This window comes from Indicator indicator, chromosome 32 (genome assembly GCF_027791375.1).
Source record: "Indicator indicator isolate 239-I01 chromosome 32, UM_Iind_1.1, whole genome shotgun sequence".
Lineage (NCBI taxonomy): Eukaryota > Metazoa > Chordata > Aves > Piciformes > Indicatoridae > Indicator > Indicator indicator.
This window is the reverse complement of record NC_072041.1, coordinates 9755847-9778026: the sequence shown is the minus strand read 5'-3', so window position 1 is coordinate 9778026 and position 22180 is coordinate 9755847. Positions and strand designations below refer to the sequence as shown.

Below are 22180 nucleotides of genomic sequence, written 5' to 3'. Positions count from 1 at the left end.
CCTCAGCCTGGCCTCACAGCAGAGCTTCTCCAGCCCTTGGATCACCTTTGTGGCCTTCTCTGGATTCTGTGTCCTTCTTGTGCTTGGGACACCAGACCTGGAGGCAGGATTTGAGGTGGGGTCTCACAAGAGCTGATGACTTCTCATGTTACGGTGTGAGGAAAAAGTCACAGCTCTGTTAAGCTTTTGCTTGGCCAGCGGTGGTCCTGTTCTGGCTAAGGGTGCATGTCCCTCTATGAGACCACCTTCTGGGCACCTGGGGATGATAATGCAGGTGAGAGAGGTGATCAGCCATCATAATTTTGGTTCCTGATCTGTACACCAGTAATGACTTAGCAAAGGATGTTTTCTAACAACTCGTGGCTGCAGTCCTGCTGGGTAGCCTTTTGGAAAGGGCTGAAGGCAGTGGTGAGATCTTCTCATGGACTGAGCTTGGCTACTACCCAGCTTAGGGAGGCTGTACATCTGAGCAGACAGGCCATTGCATTTTCCAGCCCCTTCTTCTTATGCCTTGCTATGGTAGCTCTGCCTGGTGGTGAGCAGGTGGAGGAGCTCAGGTGTGATCCCTGCACTCTGCTGCCTTTGCTGCGCATGGCTGCAGTGACAGGAGCGAAGCTGCAGCAGTGCAGTGTGTCTGAGGTCAGAGTCCGCAGGGAGGTGTGGGCTCAGAGGTGCTGAGGGATTTGAGGTGAGTATTACAATGCACTTCTGAGCAACCAGTTCTTATCAAGGCTTGCAATCCATACTTTCACTTGTGATGAACATCTGGAAGGAGAGGACTCCTGCTTTGGACCAAGCATCTGACACTGAGGCACTGTCCAGGGCATCTGCAGTGGTCTGGAGACTCCCCTAGCCAACACCTTGCTTGTGTGCTTGAGGAAATAGTAATGGTCAGCTTTGAGATGGAGGGAGAGTAAAGCCTTGCCAGGCCAGGAGGCTAGCTTAGGGGAGCTCGTGGCTCCTGAGGTCTGAACACAGGCACAAGGACATGGCTTATGTGTGGCCATGTCTCTGGGACCCCTGAGGAGAGGCTGTGCAGCTGCAGAACCATGCTGGGCATCCCTGTTGGAGATAGGGAGGGGAGCATCAGGTGTAGGTGCTACTCCAGTGCCAGGAGTTAGCATGGTCCAGTCTAAATGCTGAGATGTGGAGCCTGGTCCCCAGCCAACTTTCTGCCCCTTCCTCTGTCTCTGCCAGTCACAAGCAGGTTGAACAATTTATTTTCCCGTACTTAGAGCACAATTTTGGCAGTCAGGGTCGGGAGGCCTCTCTGAGGAGTGCTGGCTGGGAGCCCTCTTGCTGTCACGGCATCCTGCTGCTGTCAAAGCTCTGCTCTGCTGGGTGTCCTTCAGCATGGCCTTCTGCTGCAGCTTGGAGGAGATGAAGGAAGCACTTGACAGCCAAGACCCTGCTGACATTTTCAGCAAGTGTAGGTGGGAGCTGAACACTGCTCTTGTGCCAGGCTGGGGAAGACCCAGTTCCAGTTCCCATACACAGCACAGACTGGTCCCCTTCTGTTCTTTGCCCATGCAGAGAGACATCATCCCAGCTCTGGAGCATCCTACCGTTCTCAGTAGTCCCAGGCTCTTGTTTCCTGCTTCCCAGAAGTCCATTTGTGTGGCCAAAGGGAAAGCAGGAGATACAGGAAAATGACTGTGGTCCCTGGTGGTGTGAGGGAGAGAAAGGATGCAGAGGTAGATGCAGATGGTGCTCTGCATGGACACTACTGAGATCACCTATGGTGACTGAATTGCTTTTCAAGGAGAGTGATGCATGAGTGATGCTGAGCGTGCCTGGGGAGGAAGAATGAGACAGGAGAGATCAAACTGTTCATGGCCAACAGAGATCATGAGAATGGTGTGGCCAAAACATCTGGGCAGAAACATCAGCTCTGCCTGTATGATTTGCCGTGTTGTGCTCAGACCAGAGTGGAGAGCTGGCACAGGTAAAGCCCCAAGCATGGAGTAGCTGAGGTTGAAGGTAGCTGAGGGTGAAGGTATGTGACACATGGGGGTGGGTTTTCCAGGATAAAATGGGAAGAAAAAAGAAGGAGCAGAAGATGGTGGTTAAGCTGGGAGTTTGGGGAATGGGGAAGCAATCAAGAAGTTACCAATCTGCTGGGGTAGGGTGGGGAGGACTTGGTTTTGCCATGATGATCGAGTCAGGAGTGGAGCACTCAGGAATGTTTGTGACTGGGAGAGGCTGGATGGAGACATTGGCTTCTGAGTCCTTGGTGAAGGGACGGGCTCACCAAGCAGAAGATGCCAGGAGGGTTGAGGATGAGGACCATGTGCCAAGCCTGTGGGACTGGGACAAGCAAGCACATGGATGCGTGCAGTGGCGGGGAGAAGCTTAGCAGGAATTTCTGGGATGTATGGGGTATGTAGGGGACAGGCTGAGTGTGTGGACATGAACGTTGTGCTCCATCCATGGTTGCAGAGAATCTGGCATCTCCTGCACCTGGTTTCAGCAAAAGGGTGAAGCATGTTCTGTTTCACCACTGTGGTGGAAGGTGATCAGGGCACTTCTTGATATCAGTCCTGGCTGGGGGATGATGAAATTGAGAGCAGCCCTGCAGAGAAGGACTTTCGGGTGCTGGATGAGAAGATGGACAGGAGGCAGCAGTGGGCACTGGCAGCCCAGAAGGCCAATGGCAGCTTGGGCTGCATCAAAAGTAGTGTGGCAGCATGGCCAGAGATGGAGAGAGGGGATTCTACCTCACCTGGAGTCTTGTGTCCAGCTCTGGGGCCCTCAACATGGGAAGGACATGGACCTGCTGGAGGATCCAGAGGAGGCCACAAAGATGATCAGAGGGCTAGAGAACCTCTGTTGTGAGGACAGTCTGAGAAAGTTGGGGCTGTTCAGCCTGGGGAAAGCTAGGGAGGGACTGTTCAGAAGGGCCTGTGGGGATAGGACAAGGGGCAATGGTTTGAAACTGGATCAGGGAAGATTTAGATTGGGCATCAGGAGGAAGTTCTGCATCATGAGGGTAGTGAAATAGCTGGAGCAGGTTGCCCAGGGATGTGGCAGAGGCAGATCAGACTTGATGTGGCCCTGGGCAGCCTGCTCTAGTTGGAGGTGTCCTTGCTGACGCAGGGGGTTGGACAAGATGACGTTTGAGGGTCTCTTCCAACCCGATGCAATCTGTGAATCTGTGATGTCAGGGAGTGGAGACAGTCCCTCACCTTGGACTGAAGCTGAAGTGGGAGGAGGAAGGGATGGAACTGGGAGTTTGTGGGGTGTTATCTACCAGGGAAAGAGAGAAGCTGTTTGAAGGAAGGGGTTTTGGGAGACTGGGGACTCATTTTTCTCCCATCCTTCCATCCTATTTCTGCAACAATGGTTAAACTTCAAAAATAGCCCTCAACCCCTGCCACCCACAGAGGCCAAAGAGGACCCAGCAGCCCATACTGAAGTGAGATGCTCCAGACCACTGGGAATGGCGTGGAAAGGATGCAGCTGAGTGCCCCTGGCTCATGGAAGGATGAATAACAACTGAGGGCAGAAGGAGCATGCTGGGCATCTCATCCCACATCCTTCCCAAATCCAGCATTTTGCAGCACAGGGATGGAGGCAAGAGGTGGTGGGTCCTTGACTCTGCATCTACAGTCCAAACACACCTCCAGACCACTGCTAAGGTGGCTTCAGCAGCACTCAGAGCAGCTGTGGCTCATTGGCTGTGGGCAGCAGAGCACTGCATGGAGCAGATGAGTGTCAGTGCCCTCTTGACAACAGGAAGTCACAGACTTACTGAAATCTAAGATGAGTGGCATCTTAAGCAGGAGTGTGTCAAGTGCAGAAGATTAAGGCAGAAGATTAGTGAGCAAGTTCTTCTTCAAGGGATGGGGAAACATGGATGCAGTCTGTGATCCAAACACTATCACCTCCCAAAGACAGAGAGGAGGAGGGATGAGGACAGCCCTAGTGTATCTTTTGCACTGTTGAGGGGCACCACGTGGGCACGTCTCTTCCTTGCTAAGGACTCTCAAAGGAGACCAACAACGATGAGGTGTTTGCAGTTGTGTGCTGGTTTATGCTGCCCAGTGGAGCCTGATTGCCAGAAGAAGAAACCCCTGTGGCTCATTCACCACAAACGTTTTAATAGACAAAGTAAATCTGAAACAAAGGCATTTCCCACTGCCCCACCCTGCTGCTGCAAGGAGCAGTTGTGTGCAGAGCCAGCGCTGTGGAGCCAGGGTACCTCTGGGTGACATTTACAGGCCTCAGCTTTCATCACAGCTTGAAAAAATCCCTTGTGAAGAGATTATCTCCACACTGATCTGGATTGTCTTGTTCAGCTTTGGCTCTCATCCTAGATGGACAATGAGCAGAAAACTTGGCCAGTGGCCTGGGGTCTGTGACCTCCTCTGCATGAGCTGGAATGAGGAGGAACAGTCTCCAAGGTACTTGAGAACTTGCAGCCTTGGGGGATGAAATAGCTAGAGACAGAGGGGGCCTGAAGCTTAGAACCCTCCTGAGGATTTAATTCTGCACCCCTGACCCAACCCACAGGCACTGGGAAAGGCTCTGGTGGGGAGAGCTCTGGTTGGCATTGAGTGAATTAATTCATGGAGGCTCCGCTCTGGGGTGTCCCTGGGGTGTCCCCACGATGCCAGCTCCTCTGCCACCTGGCACCCTTTGCTCAAGGGGTTTTGGAGGGGGCGGGGGGGCCGGCAGCCGAGGTGCAGCGTGAGGATCCTCAGTGCAAACCTCCCTGGCCCTGCGCTGCTTCCAGTCAGCTGTCAGCAGCCTCCAGCCGGACGATGTCTGGAGACCTTCCAGCGACCACAGCCTCTCCCCCAGCCTGTCACAGACGGCACTGAATGCATGTCTGTGCCTTCCCCCAACCTTTCCCCTCTCAAGATGAAGCAAGGAAGGAAAACAGCCTGAAGGTTTGCAAGGACCCCTGCTGCAGCCCAGGCAGGGTGCGGGCGCTCGCACATCGCACAGGACGGCTCAGCACCGCCACCCCATGCTGGCTCCGGCTCACCGAGGGCAGATCCTTCCCGCGGGCCTCAGGTGCCGTCCCGTGCTTTTGCTTCACTCCCTTTTTACCTCTCGACTCGCATAAAAGTGGATGAGGAGGAGAGGAACTGGTTTGCTTTCCGCCTCCCCTCGCAGTGCCCCTCTGCTTATTAGTTCTCCAAATATTTTGTCCTGCAGCCCAGCAGCGAGGGCTTGGCGCTCGCCCGCTCCCAGGCAAGGGGGCAGCCGGGGCGGGCGGACAGCGTCTTCCCCTCATGGCACCGCTCCAGACCAGCCTGCGGGGAGTGGGACAGGGCAGCTGCGGCTCTGCCGCACCAAATGCTGCTAGTGGCGGCACACACGGCACATCAGCCCTCCTCTCACCCTCCCCCAGGGCAAGCCAGCCAGAGTGGCAGAGCAGGAGCATTGCCTTTCTCCCCAGCATTGTCTTTCTCCCCAGCATTGTCTTTCCCCCCAACAATTACTCCACTTATACCTTTGCTTTTCTCAGCAGCCAAGTGGAAGGGGGCTGTCCCCAAAGCCCTCACCAGTTGTGGAGAACAGACACATGGAGGAAGAAGTGGAGACCTGTTGGTGGGATGCAGGTTGAGGAAGGATGCTGGTGAGCATAACTGCTGGGGGCAATTATGGGACATAGGAAGAGAAATCCTCAGGGATTTCCTCCCACGAGCTCCATTAAATGATCAGATTGCAGGTACCATGGCCTCTCTGGACCCTCTTCACAGTCTCTAGTAGAACAATATGCTGGAGAAGTGAGGGGTGAAGAGGCCTTGCAAGGGGAAGGGGGACATGCTGGGAACATTGTGTCCTCTAACAGTCCTGGGCAGGCACTAAGGAAATTCTGTACATCAGAGTGGCCACTGGAGTTGCTCCAAAATCCATCCAAGTTGAGGAGACCATCAAGGGGCCTCAAAGCAAGAGTGTCCCACATCCCTCTCCACCCTGGCTGCACTCTCCCCCCCATTGAAACGAACTCCCACGGACAGTGCCACCCCATCATCATCTGCCCATCCTCTGCCCTGCAACTGGCTGCATATGTTGGCTACACTCCATCCCCTCCTGAGGATCAGCCAAGCAAGCAGTGCTCTGGGATGCTCAGTGCATGCCTTAAACAAAAATAACTGCGACAGAGGATACCCGGAGCCTCATGCCAGCTCAGCTCAGGCACCTCCCATCTGCAATGCTCCAGAGTCAGCAGGAGCCCATCCGAGGAGAGCAGGCATCACGCAGATCCCTGGCCAGCTGCAGAGAGCAGACACATCCCTGCTGGCACAGGACATGAAGGGGCTCTGGCTTCAGCAATAAATAAAGGAAGCAAACAAACAAACCAAAAAAAAGCCAACAATATTTTTTTTTAACTTTAAATATTTTTTTTCTTTAAAATCTGTTTTCCTCTGGGGTTCTGTCTCTGTAAGAAGCTGTGCTCTCCCTGCAGCATCTGGGTGACTTCCTCAGTCCTGGCCACAGGGCAAGGGAGAAGCAGGGTCAGTTAGAGAACGGGGACAGAGGGGTGCTCCCCTCTGTGCATCACCGGCATGTGTGGATTTCTACCACCCGATGGCAGGGTTTGCACTTGACAGAGCAGCACCAATGGAATTTGCAGCTGCACCTTTCCACAACCTCCACTTCGTCCGTGTGAAAGCCACGGCCGCAGCACATCAGCTCACAGCCATCAATAGCCTTGGAGGTCTTGTTGCACTGCCGGCCACTGGTGCCCAGCACCCCGTTCTTGAGGTCGTGGTCACAGAAGTCAGGACTGGAGTCCAGGTAGACGAGATCCTCGTCCGTGTGCGGCTTGAACTGGGAGTTTTTGGGCACCAGCACTTTGGTGGATCCAACCTCACTCTGCTCCACCTCTGTGGCGCCGTCGAATTTCTCCTTGAGGACGTTGCCCACTTTGCGGAAGGGGGGCATGGCCTTCCAGCATGTCTTGAACTCGCAGGAGCCTGACACGCCGTGGCACTTGCACTCCACCCGCATGTTGTTCAGGATTGCCTGGAGCAACAGACACAAGAAGCGAGATGGGACAGTCAGCTCAGCATGGACACAGCAAGCAGGGTATAACATGGTGGGGGCCATCTGGAAGGGCTGTGCAGAAGGCCATACTGATTTGTGGAGCTGATGGGATGAAGTGAAACCAGACTGGCCCAAACTATGGCTGCGGAGCCACAGTGGCTGTCCAGGTTTCTTCCTCACCATTACCTTCCTCCCTGCTTCATTGTTGTGGAGGTTCATTAACGCTCTGTTGGATGAAGCCCCTTTGCTCCTCTCGCGGACATCAACAAAGGACTGTGAGAAGGCCACACCGTAGGCGATGTTATCGGAGCAGCCTGACCACTGGAAGCCTAAGGCAGAGAGCACAGATTAAAGAGATGCAGCCAGCTTGCACTGCTTCTCCTCTAGCCCTGCTGAAATATACCTGATGTGCCCCCAGCTGCTGTACTGCTACACTCTGCTTGGGGAACTGGGCAAGCTGGAGAGTACAGCCTCAGGTGTGGGACATGGACAAGATGCTTTTTTTGCCTCATGGGTTGCAGAGCCCTGCAAGGAGGCTTCCCAGAGAGGTTGTGGAGTCCTCTTTCTCTGGACAGGTTCCAAACCCACCTGGACATTGCGATCCTGGGCAAGCTGCTGTGAGTGACCCTGCTTCAGCAGAGCGGTTGGACTGGATGATCCCCAGAGGTCCCTTCCAACTCCCACTGTGCCAAGATTCTGTGATGGGCAATGTTCCTAGATGTCTTTTTGAGAGAAGACTCGTGGACTAACAGGAGGGAGGTTTTAAAAACCTTTTTCATCCTTTCTGGGCAGTTGCAGGGAGTGGCCCTTTCTCTGCCTGGCTGTTTTGTATCCCTGCTCAGCTGTGCTGTCCCCAGGCCCTTGCCTGCTCACCCTGTGGGCTGCCCCCCTGCACCGTGCGGTCACATCCACACTTGTCCAGCTCGCCGCTGCTGCAGGCTCTGGTCACGGCGAAGGCCACCCCTGCCGAGGAGATGGCGTAGACGAAGGCTGCCTCCCGCGTCCCTGCAACAGCACAAACCATGGTGGGACATGTGGCAGCCAGGTTGAGGCATGTGCCAGGGTCTTCTGGAGAGCCTGCAGTCAGGTGCCAAAGGCCCTTGGTGGGCTGCTCTGTGTGTCTCTGCTTCTCTTCCCTCTGAACGCTGCTGTTGCCATTTGAAAAGCTGAGCTGAAAAGTGACTTAGCCAAACATGTTATGCAGGGCTAGCAAGTCAAACACTTTGCTCCATGTCTTCCTCATCATCTGTCCTCCACCTCACAGAGGACACTCATCCTCCCCGCTCCCAGGGATGCTGTTTTCTTAGTGCCAAGCCTGGACCAGTCTCAGCAGAAACAGCTGCCCAGAGATCATTTGCATCAGTGAGGTCTCTGTCCTTGCAGTATTGAGGGAGCCAGGAACTGTCCCACAAGGTTCAAACCACAAATGTGATGCACAGGTTCCAACCTAGCACTGAGGAGCAGGCAAAGGCTGCTTTGCCATCATGAAAAGCCCTCCAGAGCTTATATGGAGGGACTGTCTTACCTGGTGCTTGCAGGGCACATCTGCCATGAAATCCCTCCTGCATCCAACATAGATGCCTGCTTTCCACATCCAGGGACTTGCCCTTCTCTCACACAGGGTCTTACAGCTCCCAGCACCTCCCAAAGTTCTCTGCAAAACCCCATGCATTCCCAGAGAGTGCTCCTAGGCTGCAGCCCCTTCCCAGCTCTTGCATCTACCTCTGGGAAGTCAGGGGACATCCCTGGGCATAAACACAGAGGGTGGCATGGCCAGGGATCAGCTCTTGCAACACCCAAATCCCCATCATCTTCTGAGGTTGGTTGAGGATGTAGCTCCTCGATGTCTGAGCAAGGAGGATTGGCATTCGGGGTGGTCCCATGTTTGGGGTAGAGGGGGGATGGCTCATAAGCAGACATCCCCCCAGCTCGCCGGTCAGACAGAGGGCAGCTACTTTGGTGGTCGCAGCCCAGACTTTGGTGGCCCAGCTGCAATCTGGCTGGGCGGCAGTGGCTGGAGAGGCCCCAGGCAGCACAGGGACTGAACAGCCTCCAAGGGAATCGAGGTTAATGGTAGGATCATGTTGGTCGGTTTGTGCTGTGGCTGCCTAAAATGAGACAACTTTTAGCTTCTGGTATTTCTGGTATTTCCAGCCCCTGAACCTTCACAAGAAGAGATCTTCACCTCTGCACTACAGGGAGGAACGTCAAGCAACGAGCTGGGGGGAGGCTTTGGTCTATGGGTGCTGGGATGGGAAACAAGGGGATGCATTAGAGATGGCAGTGGCCCCTGAGAGGAGGCAAGGGACACTTTGGTGACCTCCAGGGGTTGCAGAGGGGCTTTCCCTTCCATCTCCTCACTCTAATGCTCTGGGTCCTTGCTTGGTTTGATCATGGCCCTGTGCTTGGGGATGCCTGGGTGCAGCTGGCATGAGAGGAGGGCTGGGGTCTGCCTTAGCCATAAACTGCCCTGAAGGCCAGCAGCAGGGTGGTGGCAGGTGATGCAGCTGAACCCCAGGGCCCACTGCAGTGTTTTACTTGCTGCTAGCAGCAGAGGGCTGCCTCCTCCTGAGGCCCTGTGCTGAGCAGCCACCAGCCTGGCAGCGGTCATCGCTCCAGTGCTGCCCAGAGGGTACCAAAGAAATACTGCCATAGGGTTGGGAAGTGAAGCTCCTGGGCTTGGTGGAGAAGAGATTCGACCACGGGGCAACTTTAAGGTCCCTGCTTGAATTTGGTATGTCCTTGTAAAAGGTTCAGGCTCTCTGGATGCTCTGGGCTGGTGCCTCCATGCAACGGACACCTGCTGGGTGTGAAAAGGGTTCAGAGAGGAAGCATCTAGCAGCAGAGGTGCTGTAGGGGTGTGAATATAGTGCCCCCCAGTACAGCCAAGATAGCCCTGCTGAAATACTTAGGGAAGACCTGTCAGCCCCAGGATCCAGTACTGTGCCATTCCCTACTGTCCCCAGGCACTGGCTCAGGGCAAGCAAGCAAAAGCCTCCTGCAGCCATTCCCCCATGCAGCACCACCCCAGGCCTGTGTTGTCTCGGCTCACCTTGTGTAACCACCTTGCCGAAGACGGGCAGGGTGTCCAACGTGGAGCAGTTCCAGCGACGGTTGCGGAACTGGTACTGGCACTCCTCGATGGCCAGCTGGGCCCCGCGCCGCACCGAGTCCATCACCTCCAGGTTCCTCTTGCACATCTGCACCTGGCGCTGGATTAAGCCTTTCAGCTTCTCACAGGTCTCCTCCTCAGAGATGCTCCCCACTGAAGACAGCTTTGCCAGATACCTGCCACAACACCCAGCAGAACTGGTTAGGAGGCAGGTGCTGGGGGAACATGAACCCATTTTCAGCTGCACTACAGACAGTGAGGAGGCTTAACCCCCTCACTCCCTCCATAGCTGAGGCCTGGTGCCCCTCCGGGGGGTCATCTTAAATGTGCCACTGTGGTGGCTCTACAGGATGCGTTTTTGGCCAGGGGAGAGCAAGCCCAAGCAAAACAACCAAATCTCTGCTCCTGGGCCGCTGTTTCTTGGGGAGCTCAGCTGCTGGCTCCCCTTTGCCTCTACTGCCTGCAAGGAAGATATTTTCAGCGTTGTCTGAATGCGCCCGGTCAGGTCTCCTGAGCACTGGCACATCCAAGTGCTACTAGGAAAAGCCAGAGGTCTCTGAAGTCAGCCAAAACAAGCAGGACAGGAGCTCAGCTGCCAGCTCCAGCTGCCACACTGCTCCTGCAACATGGCTGTGTGCTCATCCCTGACAAACATTGCCCTCCCAACCACTTCCCTCCCGGACCCTGTTTTTAGCTCCCGCAGCCCCCAGCATTCAAGGGTGGCCTTTGGGAGCTGCCAGGTTTCCTGTCACTTGGGATTTGAGCAGGGCTTGAAGTGGGCAGTGAAGCTTGCCACAGAGAAAGCCACATGTGCTGGGCACCTCTTCCACCAGCCTGGCTCATGAACACGGCCATGAGGTCTTTACTGACCTGGAAAAGACTGGCCCAGCATGGAGGTGACTATGTGCTTTGCTTTCCATCGCCCCATGCTCAGCAGAAGGAGATACAGAGCTGCTCTTGAGTGCTAGCATTAGGAGGAAACAGGAGATGCCCCTTTTGGGGCAAGCACACTACAAGCTTTTGGCATCTCCTCACAAAGCACATGGACACAGTAACCCAACACACCACACCATGCATGTGTGCATGTTCACCCACGCTCCAGCCTCTGGATCCCTGAGTGATTTTGAGACAGACCTGCACAGCTCAATCAGGCTGTTGGATGATCCCAGACCTTCTATCTGTGCCTCTGCCAGCATGTGCTCCAGTGAGACTCCCTCCTTCCCTCCGTGGTTGCTGGCACCCGGTTTAACTGACCCTGCCACCAGTGCAGTCCTGCGCTGCTGTGGAGCAAGGAGATCTCCTGCACTGGACCCACTGACCACACTGAGCTTCAGTGTCCTTGGGAATCACCAGCATCAGTTCACTTTGCTACCTTATCTGCACCAAGAGATGGGAGAACCAAGGAAGGGATTTTTGGAAGCCTCATTCCTTGACTCTGCATTTCCCAGCCCTGCAGAGCTTGTGGGTTTTTTTGTTTGCTTGTTTTTTTCCTCCTCCTCCCAAGTTGCGACATTCTGCTACGGATTTTTCCTTTGAAGCCCTGCTTGCCTCCAAGAAGTGACTGTGCAAAAGTGGCTCCTGCTCCCTGCCTTTTCCCATGTGTCCTAGGAGCCAAATCTGCTGACTTCAGCCACAAACTCAAATTGGCACAGCCTCTTCCTCCCGTTAGCCCTGCCAGCCTGCCCCAGGAGGAGACAGCAAGATTTTCTCTTCTGTGCATCAGCAGAATTATTCACCAGCTTGGTTTCACACTCTCAACTGGGGGACCATGGGAGATGGTGAGGAAGCTTTCAGTGTCCGTGGGGAGTCTTCATGGTGAGCTGTCAGAAACATCCATCTCTCCTTGTGCATGGAGATCACTTGATGCAATGCCTCGGACTGCGGGAAGGGGCAGGCTGCCGTGGCTCCAGAGCCAAGTTCTCCTCTAGCCTTCATACCAGCTAAGCATCTGCCCAGGGCTTTGTGCTCCTTGTTTGCAGAGCCCTGGCTACGCAGCTCCCCAGTGCACATAGATGGTTTGGAAATGCCACCCTGGCCAAACTCAGGGCTGTCACCTATCTGCTGGCCCCCACACCGTGCAGTGAGTGTCTCTGTTGCTGTGCTACTGTCCCGGGCGTGGGGTGCAGCATTTGTTGTGTCCCCATCTTGCTGCACTCGTTTGCCCAGGATGAAGACAGCAAACTGCCTTGGAGCTTTAAGGACATTTGATGCCGAGCAAACCCAGAGCAGTCACAGAGTGAAAGCTCTGTCCCCTCCCAGGCCCAGCCATGATTTCAGTGTGGGCATGGGGAAGCTGACACACAGAGTGGTGAGACTGACATCATGGGTCAGCTGATTTGAGCCTTGAAGCCAAGAAAACCAGATTCTGCCTCCAGTGCTAACCCCTCATGTTGGCTTTCCCTGCCTCCTACAACTTCAGCAGCTTTTACTCTAGCAGGGACCCAGCTCCTGCCTAGCACAGTGACTGGGCTGGGCAGTGTCCAGGTCAGCTGCAGACACCTCAGCAGTAGAGAGCTGTGCCATGGGTCTAACAGCCACGTTAGCATCAGATCTTCTCAGGATAGAGGCATCATCTCCCTTTCTAAAAGATTTTTCATCTCAGTGGGATGATCCAGGCAATGTGTAGTTCTAAAGTCAAAGCACACATGAAGAAAAGCCTGACAAGAGCCTTTCAAGCCCTTCCAAGTAGATGCACCTGATAAGGTACCTCCCCAACAAGAATTTAATGCTGTTGGGGATGATAAAATGAAGACTGAGAATGCTTCAAAGATAGGTACAGCTCTCCAAGAACAGGTCTGTTAATTTGCTTTGCAAGGCAGACAAATAAGATGAAGCTGTCCAGAACAGTGCTCTGGCCTCTCTCCCCCATGATAGCTCCTCTGTATGCCATCATCCCTCCTCAGCCCATGCACATCTGTCCCTCCTAGGAAGGAAGGAGCCTAAAAAGCCATACCATGCCTGCCTAAAATGCCATGGCCCAGTCAGACCACCAGATGGCTGCCAATCTCTTACATTCCATCCTTTCCAAAAAACATGCATTTTTTGGTGGAGAGGAGACTCTTATCCCGGTCCCTGGACCAGGAGAAATTCAGAGGTTGAGTCAAGAATGGACCTTTGCTGAAAGACCTCAGCTTTGAAGCTTTCACATGGCTCCTCTCCACATCATGTTCAGGGACACTGGACATGGACATTTCACCCTTTCTCTCCTCTCTGGGGCAGCTCAAGGGCAGGACTAAACCTGAGAAATGTGCTCTGTCCTCACCAGCACTCAAAGCTGCTTCCACCCCGTAACTCATTGAATGTTTCTCAGGGCTGTGGAGCCCAAGCAAGGCACCAAACCAATCTGCACAATCCACAGTCATCATAGAAACCCAGCCCGAGCACTGTGCTTGGTCCTTAATGAAGGCCTTGCTCCAAACTTTGTTTTCCTGGACCAAGGTGGTAGAAACAAGAAGCGAAGCCATTGCCCACCTGCACACCCAGCAAGAAAGGCATTACAGGAGGAAACCCAGCAGTTCTTGCCTTCTGCAAGGTCTTGGTGCAGATCAGGGGTTGGAGCACCTCTGCTATGGGGACAGGCTGAGGGAGCTGGAGGTGTTCAGCCTGGAGAAGAGAAGGCTCCAGGGAGACCTTAGAGCAACCTTCCAGTACCTGAAGGGGCTGCAAGAAGGCTGCAGAGGGACTGTTTGCAAAGGCCTGCAGGGACAGCACCAGGGACAATGGCTTCAGACTAGAGCAGAGCAGATTGAGATTGGAAGTTAGGAACAAGTTCTGCACTATGAGTGTGGTGGAACACTGCAACAGGTTGCCCAGGGAAGTGGTTGGGGCCCATCCCTGGAGATATTCAAGGTGAGGAAAGAGAGGGCTCTGGCCAACCTGATCTAGTGGAGAATGTCAAGAATCAAGAATCAAGAATCAAGAAGGTTGGAAGAGACCTCAAGGATCATCAAGTCCAACCTGTCACCCTACACCTCATGCCTATCTAAACCATGGCACCAAGTGCCACGTCCAATCCCCTCTTGAACACCTCCAGGGATGGTGACTCCACCACCTCCCTGGGCAGCACATTCCAATGGCCAACCACTCTCTCTGTGAAGAACTTTCTCCTCACCTCCAGCCTAAACCTCCCCTGGCGCAGCTTGAGACTGTGTCCTCTTGTTCTGGTGCTGGTTGCCTGGGAGAAGAGACCAAACCCCTCCTGGCTACAACCTCCCTTCAGGTAGTTGTAGACAGCAATGAGGTCTCCCCTGAGCCTTCTCTTCTCCAGGCTGACTCTCCTGCTGACTTCAGGAGAGGTGTGTGTGGGGGGGGAAACACTGGATGACCCTTGGAGATCCCTTCCAAGCCAGACCATTCTATGATTCTATCATCTCCATCCTGATATCACATCCTGATTGCTGTGCAGAACTCAAGATCATGACTTAAGTCTCAGATGCAGCCTTGAAACAGCCCTGCTTATGGAAAAAACAACCAAGCAAACCCAAATCGTGGCACATTTCCTTCATTTTCCAAGACTGGGCAAAGGGATGAGCTGCTGCCCAAGCCATTTGTTCATGTTTTGTCTTCTTGCTTCATCATGGCATTCATATTTATTTTCTCTTGCCTTTAAATTCAGACAAATTGTTCCAGAACAATCTCACTTTTAGTAAAAGTAATTGTTTTAATGTTAACTGATGGAAAGCTCTTCCTTTTTTCTATTCTCAGAAAAAAAAAAAAAAGATCAAGATTGATCTTGCCCAATAGTTCAAGCAGCTTCAGTTGATCCACCCTGCAAGACAGGAAATAAGGAAGCCTCAAACCCAGGGAGCCTTGAAAGAACAGGATGAGAAAGCCCTACTGAAATAAAAATGACAATAATATTGTCCGGAGGAAAAACTATTGGTGGGATGGCAAGAAGGCATTGGAAGAGCCACAGTGATAGAGTCAGAAGGAGAAGAGAAGAGGTTCCCTGTTGTGGGAAGGTGTGGAAATTTCAATCTTTGATAAATTCTCAGTAGAGGCTGATTAGGGAAGGTGTCTTGGAGAAAGCAGAAATCTCTGCTGTTTCTTTTATTTAAACAAATTAGTTTCAAGTGTGAGAGTGCTTTGTGCTGTCCTCTTTGGGGAATATTTTCCTGAAGATGGTGAGAGTCAGACCCAGGACAGTGGCATCACTGATGTACCACTTAGAGGTGCTGAGAAGTCAGATGAGCTCAAAAGCTTCACCCTGCCTGGCCAGGTCCACAGAAGGCTTATTCAAGTCACAAATTGCAAAGATTCTTCAGCTCTCCTATCTGAGAGGCAACCTCTGCAAACATCCTCCCTGCTGACAGAAGCACAGAGTCAGCCTCCATCAGTAGTGTATCTCTGTGTCTCCTGTGGCTGGACATTTGGTCATCCAGTGACTTGGGGTTGTACTTAGGATTTAAACTGCCTTGTACAGACTCATTTCTTCTGAGGAAGAAGAAAAGGCTTGTTTAGGATAGAAAAAAACAAAAGTGCATGAAGATAAACAGATGTGTGCAGAGAGAGGCACCACAAAGAGCTGTCTTGCAGCTATGGAGAAGGGAATCATCACTGCCTTGGTGCTTTCCCCTTCTATGCAGAGAGAAGATACAGAGAGGACTGCAGGACTGGCAGGTCAAAGGATCAAAGAGCTTCTGTGCTTTCTCATAGGTGCCACTCACATCCTTGGCATGCTGCAGCAGGTCTGCCAACTTGGGCACCTTCCTGTTGGGATCTGCTAGAGACCTGCAGCTTGCAAGGTCACCCTTATCCAGCTGATGACTCTACAGCAGGACATGTCCCTCCCAGACATGAGGCATCCCCCTCCTGGGATTAGTTCTCCTGCCTTTCCATACATTCAAAGTGATGTACAGAATCACCATCAGAGCCTGTCTGGTGTCTCCCCTGGAAGGAAAGCATCTCTCTGGCTCAGTCCTTCCTGTCACAGTTACTTCAGGCTTCATCTCTTGGCTCAAACGATGCATTTCACACCCTCATCTCTACCTTCGATTAAGAGCTGCCAAAACAGTCTGTCAGGAGGAGGCATTGCCATGCTCACCATTCTCTGCCTACAGACCTGAGTGTGCAGCACCACTGCCTGAGCTCAAAGGTGAGCCTGCAGCTCAAATCCTGCCCTCCACCCTGGGCCAAATCTCAGCCCCTGCACCTAGCACCATGTGCACCCAGTAAAGACCTAGCTACCCATGTCCCAGTCACCACGAGCCTCTGGGGACAGCAAGATTGCCCAGCTGCTGGTCCTGAGACAGTGCTGCTGTTTGGCTTTCTGACCAACATCTCCACTTTGTGATGGAGAAGACCAGGATGGAAGCTGAGAAGGAGCTACAACAGCAATGCCTCATTGCAAGAAAAGGCAAATGCACACTGTGGGAATTCTCCTCATGCAGTGCTTCAGGCAAGACCCGGTTGGAGAAAATCTGATGAGCTTTTAGTTTTGATCTGAATTTGCAAGAGGAGCCTTCTGCAGGATTAGTTTGATCTCGCCCAACTTGCAAAAGACCCCAGGCTGCTCTCCAGCAACCAGGATACTCAATTATTTTTTTCCCCAAGTAATTTCATGAAAGCACAATACTGGCTGCCGTTCTGCTGAGCCAGCCAGATCCTGCACACCACCTCCCCAGCTGCAAACCGCAATAGCCTATGGCAGCAGCTCCTGGACACCCTGGAAGATGCTGTCAGTGGTCACCCACAGGCATGGGAGGCAGACACCCTGGGGCTGGAGCCAAATAAAGGTTACCTGCACTTCATATCCAGAGCAGACTCTACCATTTGAGCAGCCTTGGATGACTGAGATTTTTGTGGATTCACAAAAAGTGAGCACAGGTCAGAGCTGGCATTGCTGCACTTGTAAGGGAATATGGAAGAACCTCCTGGAAACTGCTAACCTCCTGCATTGCTCAGCAATTTCCTCATTTTAAGAAAGCCCAAATTAATGACTGTAATGCATTTCTCTCCATCTGCAAGGGTGAATTAATTGAGAGGACAGTACCTGTCAGCAGAGTAACATCAACTCTTTTCTTTTGGCTTCAAAGCAAATGTCCAGTTCTGACTCATGGAGTCAGAGCAAACCACTGCAAAAAAGAAATCCGCTTCTTGCTGTTGCTCATATTTGGAGCTGATACAGTTCTGCACAATCTGGGGTGCAGTGTGGTTTTTATCTCAGTCATGTCCATCCTCCCTAGAATAAGGCTGGGCTGATAAAGACTGAGGTGCAGCTTTATTTTAGGCTTCCTTAGGAAAAGCCAGAAATGCCCATCAGCACTGAGGGCCGGGGAGCAGCAGGAACCATCAGCACTGAGGGGCCAGGGAGCAGCAGGCCCCTCCTGCACAATGGTGCTCAGCAACAAGCCAAACTGGTTGGAAGTCCAGGACTGAAATTGGCAGAGGCAACCCTTAAAGCCAGCCCATTTTCATTGCTGGGCTAAAATTGGCTTGTTTGGTCAAAAAAGGTAAAACTTAGAAATAACTAAAAATTAATAAATATTTCCAGTGGAGGCTGCTGGTTTTACTCTCCCTCCTCATGTTCTTGGGGAAGGGGTGTCACTCGCATGCACCAACCTGGCAGACCCAGCAGGATCCCCAGGGCACTGTGAAGGATCCATAGGCACCCCAGAAGTGGAGAGCAGCACAGTCCACAGCAGCCCTCAAAGCAAGGAGGTTCTCCATCAAACCCCATCGGTGCAAACTAACATGCCAGTTGCCAGAGCAGATGTGACTTGGGGAGCTTTCCTGACGTTGTCCTCTCATCAAAAGCCATGAGCATGGAGAGGAGAGTGGGGCTGGGCCAAGCAGCTCTGCCCTGGAGCTAGCTGCACCGGCCCCATTGGTGCTGCGGTGGCGCGGATCTGCTGGCAGAGCGCTGGACTGGTTCCTCGCCAGGTGGGTCGCCCTGGGAGGGTCACAGTGACAATGCAAAGAACCTTGTACAAAATTAAACCCAACCAGGCTCAAGGCAAAGGAAGCTCTCCTGGCTACCACAGCTGCTGAGACCCTGAAAAAAAACAAGTCTAGTTTAAAACTAGAGGGATGCCAGCGAGGTCCAAGGCATGCTTCTTCCCAAATCCTCTGCATTGCACAATGGCCCAAACCAGCACAAAATGAGCTCTTGCAACATCCCTTTGCAAAACTGGCAGGGATGAGCATAGAGAGTCAGGCCCCGTGTTTGCAAGGCACCTTGTGATGTTCAGAGGAAAGGGAGCCAGAGACACCCCAACTTTTTTTATCCCACCCTCTCCAGCCTCAAAGGCAGTTGCTATTAGAGAGCAGCTGCTTAGCCAGGCTTGTTCAGACACTTGCAAGGTCTTCAAGCTTTCCCAGAGTGCTCAAATTCAAAATTTTTAAGAGTGTTTAAAAGCACATCTGTGCTCCTGGCCCTTTAAGCCAAGTCTCAAGGCTAGACAGAAGTTTTAAACCCCTATAAATAGGGGGTAGACAGAGCTGCTGGTGGCACCCCCTGTTCTGTAGCAGTGTAACCACATCTCAGATGATCCATGTGGAGAGCCTCCAACAAAGCCACTTTTAGCTGCAAGAAAATGGAGAGAGGCTGTAATGATTCCTAGACAGCTTGACAACAAGGGGTCTCTCCCATAAAGGCCCCCTGCCCTGTTGTATATTACCCTTGCTGGGCACAGGTTTTGACTTGCATCATTCGAACCACCCAAACCAGCTACAGATGACAGCAGCCCCAGTGCCACCTGCAGTCAGTGGGTGCTCACATCCACACCCCACTTGGCACATTTTCTAGTTCGCCTCTTCACTTTCCTCCCTGCAAAACATGTAAACAAATGAACAAATAAACAACTGAATGACCACTTGCCCCTTACCTCCTACTGAAACCAGAGTTTGGTGCTCCAATGTCTACTTCAGAGAAGTGCTAGCTTGGCTGAAACCCTCTACAACCCACTCAGCCAGCATCAGGATGGCTTTGAGTCACTGAGAGAACATGCTTCCAAACTCAACCATGGCACTGCACGTGCAGGTTCAGAGCTCAGGTGAGGTTGTGAAATGCAAGTTTGGAAAGTAACTCTGCTATTTCCCCTGGATAAATCATGTATGTAGCCAGCTAGATGTAAAAGGCACTAACTACAGCCTTTAATTCTACTATCATGTACCTGAAGAGGCTCTTTGAGCCTCCAAAGGCAGGAGGAAGGAGAAGAACATCTCTTCAGGTATGGAGAAAAGAGCTTTCTGGCTAGGCAGCAAGCCAAGCAACAACTCTCCACACTCAAGATGCTGAAAAAACACTTGACGTTTGCTTCCTAAGCAGAGAGAAAGTAGCTTGGTCTGTTTAATGAGAGATCTGGCAAAGTTCCTTGCAGTTCAACAGTTGTTGCACAGAGAGATCCCTCTGAGAGGTACCTGCACTGTCTCCCTCTTTTATGGGATGGGGTGGCTCAGAGGACACCTTTTGCATGGCCAAAACAAGCCCTTCCTTGCAAAGCCAGGACTATAGAAAACCTTCAGCTCAAGTGTTGCAAGTGGTGTCTCGGCAGCGCGGGGGGAATGCGAGTCTGGGCAGGTTGGGAGAAGCTTTAGGGGAAAAAAAAGTCACAACTGAGCTTAATCACTAATCCAGCAGGTTTCTGGAAAAGCAAACTTCCCTGCGAGCTGCCACTCAGTGCACACACCTATGTGCAGAAAAATGCATCCAGCGAGGCTGGATCCAGCCCCGGTGCACCAGGCGTGGGCTGGTAGCACCCAGGCAGCTCTGTGATAACGCAGAGCATGCCAGAGCCCACACACAGGAGGCTTGGTGAGGATGTACAAGGCACACTCATTCCTTGAATATCTGATAACTCCTGGGATCCTTCTAACTGTTTATTGCCTCTGGCAGCCTTTGTTTCTGATGGGAAAAGATAAACAATGGAAATTGTCTTAATCCTGAAGGCAAAGAATAAAAAGCACCAAGCAGGGGACAATCCTTTTATCACAATGCATTTGCAACATCAAAAAAAAAAAGTTGACCCCCTTCCTTTCAAAGGCACTGAGATGGAGCTGCTTTTCCTCCCCTGTTGGCAGGAATGAGCCCGGACCCTGCCTTGGCCAAGACGCTGGTGCCCTGCCCACCCCTCACCTCACCAGCACGGCTGGCTGCATGGCTCCCTGGTGACTGCAGTGATCTGCCCCTCCATCTCACCCTCACAGATACCACCCCAGATGCCTGCAGTGCCTAGATCTGGGGAGTGCTGCATCTGTGCCAAGAGGCTTGTCAACCTCTCTCAAGAAAACCTCCTTTGCCTGGCACTACCCTGTGCCAGTTCTGGGGCAGCCAAGGCTGCTCCTGTCCAGGGACCTGTCATCATCCTCCAGGGCTTTCTCAGTTTGAATTTCTCCCTGCAGGAACAACACTCCCACAGTTCCCAATATACCTCCACCAGAAGCACGACAGCTTAAAAGACCACCTTGATAGCTGCTATGATCCACCCACCACTTGCTGGAGACGTGTGGTGCACAAGTCACTCCATCTGGCAAAGAAGGAGGGGAGAAGGACTAATTGCTAATACATCCCAGGCAGCTACTGATGGGCAATCACCTTTCCCCACTTGCAGGACACCTTGAGAATGCCCCTGACCTGGCACTTTTCCCAGGCACAGGAAGCATCCTCCAGAACCCCTCCAGGTCCTACAGCCTCCATCAAGCTTAATTTAAAGGCAGGAGAGACAAGAACTCTATCCTGATGTGGAGAAGGACTCCTCTAGGCAGAGGATGTGCTTATGGGGCTATGCCCACCTGTGTGTAGGTGTCAGGAGAAGCAGAAGCCACTCAGGACGTTTCATGATGATAGACCCAGGACCTCCCCATGTGGCCATGGTGTACCTGTGCTTGCCGATGGAGACCTGAGGCGGGGGGGGGGGGGGGGGGGTGAGATAGAAGCAGCCCATGTCTCCAGCCTTAGCGGGTCTGCTGGGTGTGTGTCCTGGCGGCAAATTAGTTTAGGGCAGCCAGCAATGCTGGGCACACAGGAAGCCCTCATCTCCCACCAGAGTAGAATAATTCAGAGGAATCAGTGCCTTCATTCACAGTTCGGTGGGAACCTGCTGTCATGCTCCATCCCCTCTGCCCTGGGAGGGTCTCCCCAGAAGCCAGTCCCCACCACCTTGGCAAACATGCAGGAATTTTCCAGAATGATTTCTGCCCCAGTTTACTTTACACATAATTTCTGTGTTTTGTTCAGTGGGTTCCCAATGTCACTGGGCTCCCCTGGGGCGTTCAAAAGGCCCCCACCACCCGTGGGGAACGGGAGGAGATAGGCGTGGGCAGCACTGCCCACTGCAGATCGTCGCGGCCGGCGCGCTGCCTGCCAGCCCTGCCCAAACCTTCCCTGGCCCTTCGCTAGCCCCTGCGCTGACGGTCCTTCCGCTGCCAGCCTCGCCAACCCCCGGGCCCTGCTCTGACCTGGTGCCCTCACCTCCAGCCTCGTCTGGCGCAGACCGGGCTCATGATTTAATGACTGAAAGGAAACAAGAGGTTCAGCAACCAGCCGCTGCCCAGCCAGCACCGGACAAGAGTGGCTGAGGAGGGTCGGCAGCTCCGCTGCCCACATGTCCGGGGTGCAGGCTGCAACCCCCCCTGCTTGAAGGGCTAGCGGGTCAGCAGGTACCCAGCGCAATGGGAAGGGGAGCCCGGTGCCCCTCCGGGTACCGAACAGCATCGCTGCGGGGGGCTCGCGCCCCAGTGCTGCCCGATCCCGGCGGCCGACGCCGGCGGCACCTGCTCCGGGCGACATCAACAAGTGTCCGTCCCATCACCCACCCTCGCCCCGCGGCTACTCACAGCCAGTTGCTGGCGTTGGCCGAGAAAGTGGCGAGGATGATGAGCAGCAGGGAGCGCAGGAAATACTCCGGGCTCATCCTGGAGGACGGGCAGGGACCGAGAGAGCGGAGCCGGCGGCGGCAGCCGCCCCCGCCCCGCCGGGGCAGCCGCCGCCGCAGGTGGGCGCGGGGCAGCAGCGGCGGCGGGCGCTGCCCGGTGGATGCGCCCGCGGCGGCCGCCGAGCCCGACTGTCAGCTCGGCCGGCCCATCCTGGGATGGAGCGGCGGGCCGGGGGCGGGCCGGGGGCGGGGG

At 53.5% G+C, this 22180-nt stretch overlaps 1 protein-coding gene across 1 annotated transcript; it reads right to left on the bottom strand.

The window, feature by feature from the left end:
• Positions 1-6513: 6513 nt before the first annotated feature.
• WNT4 (Wnt family member 4) lies at positions 6514-21966 on the bottom strand. The gene is made up of 5 exons (XM_054395085.1): positions 21890-21966; positions 10055-10290; positions 7876-8007; positions 7189-7331; positions 6514-6981 (listed from the first exon to the last, which is right to left on the bottom strand). Exons 1-5 carry the CDS (start codon positions 21964-21966, stop codon positions 6514-6516), a joined length of 1056 nt encoding a protein of 351 aa, XP_054251060.1.
• Positions 21967-22180: the final 214 nt, after the last annotated feature.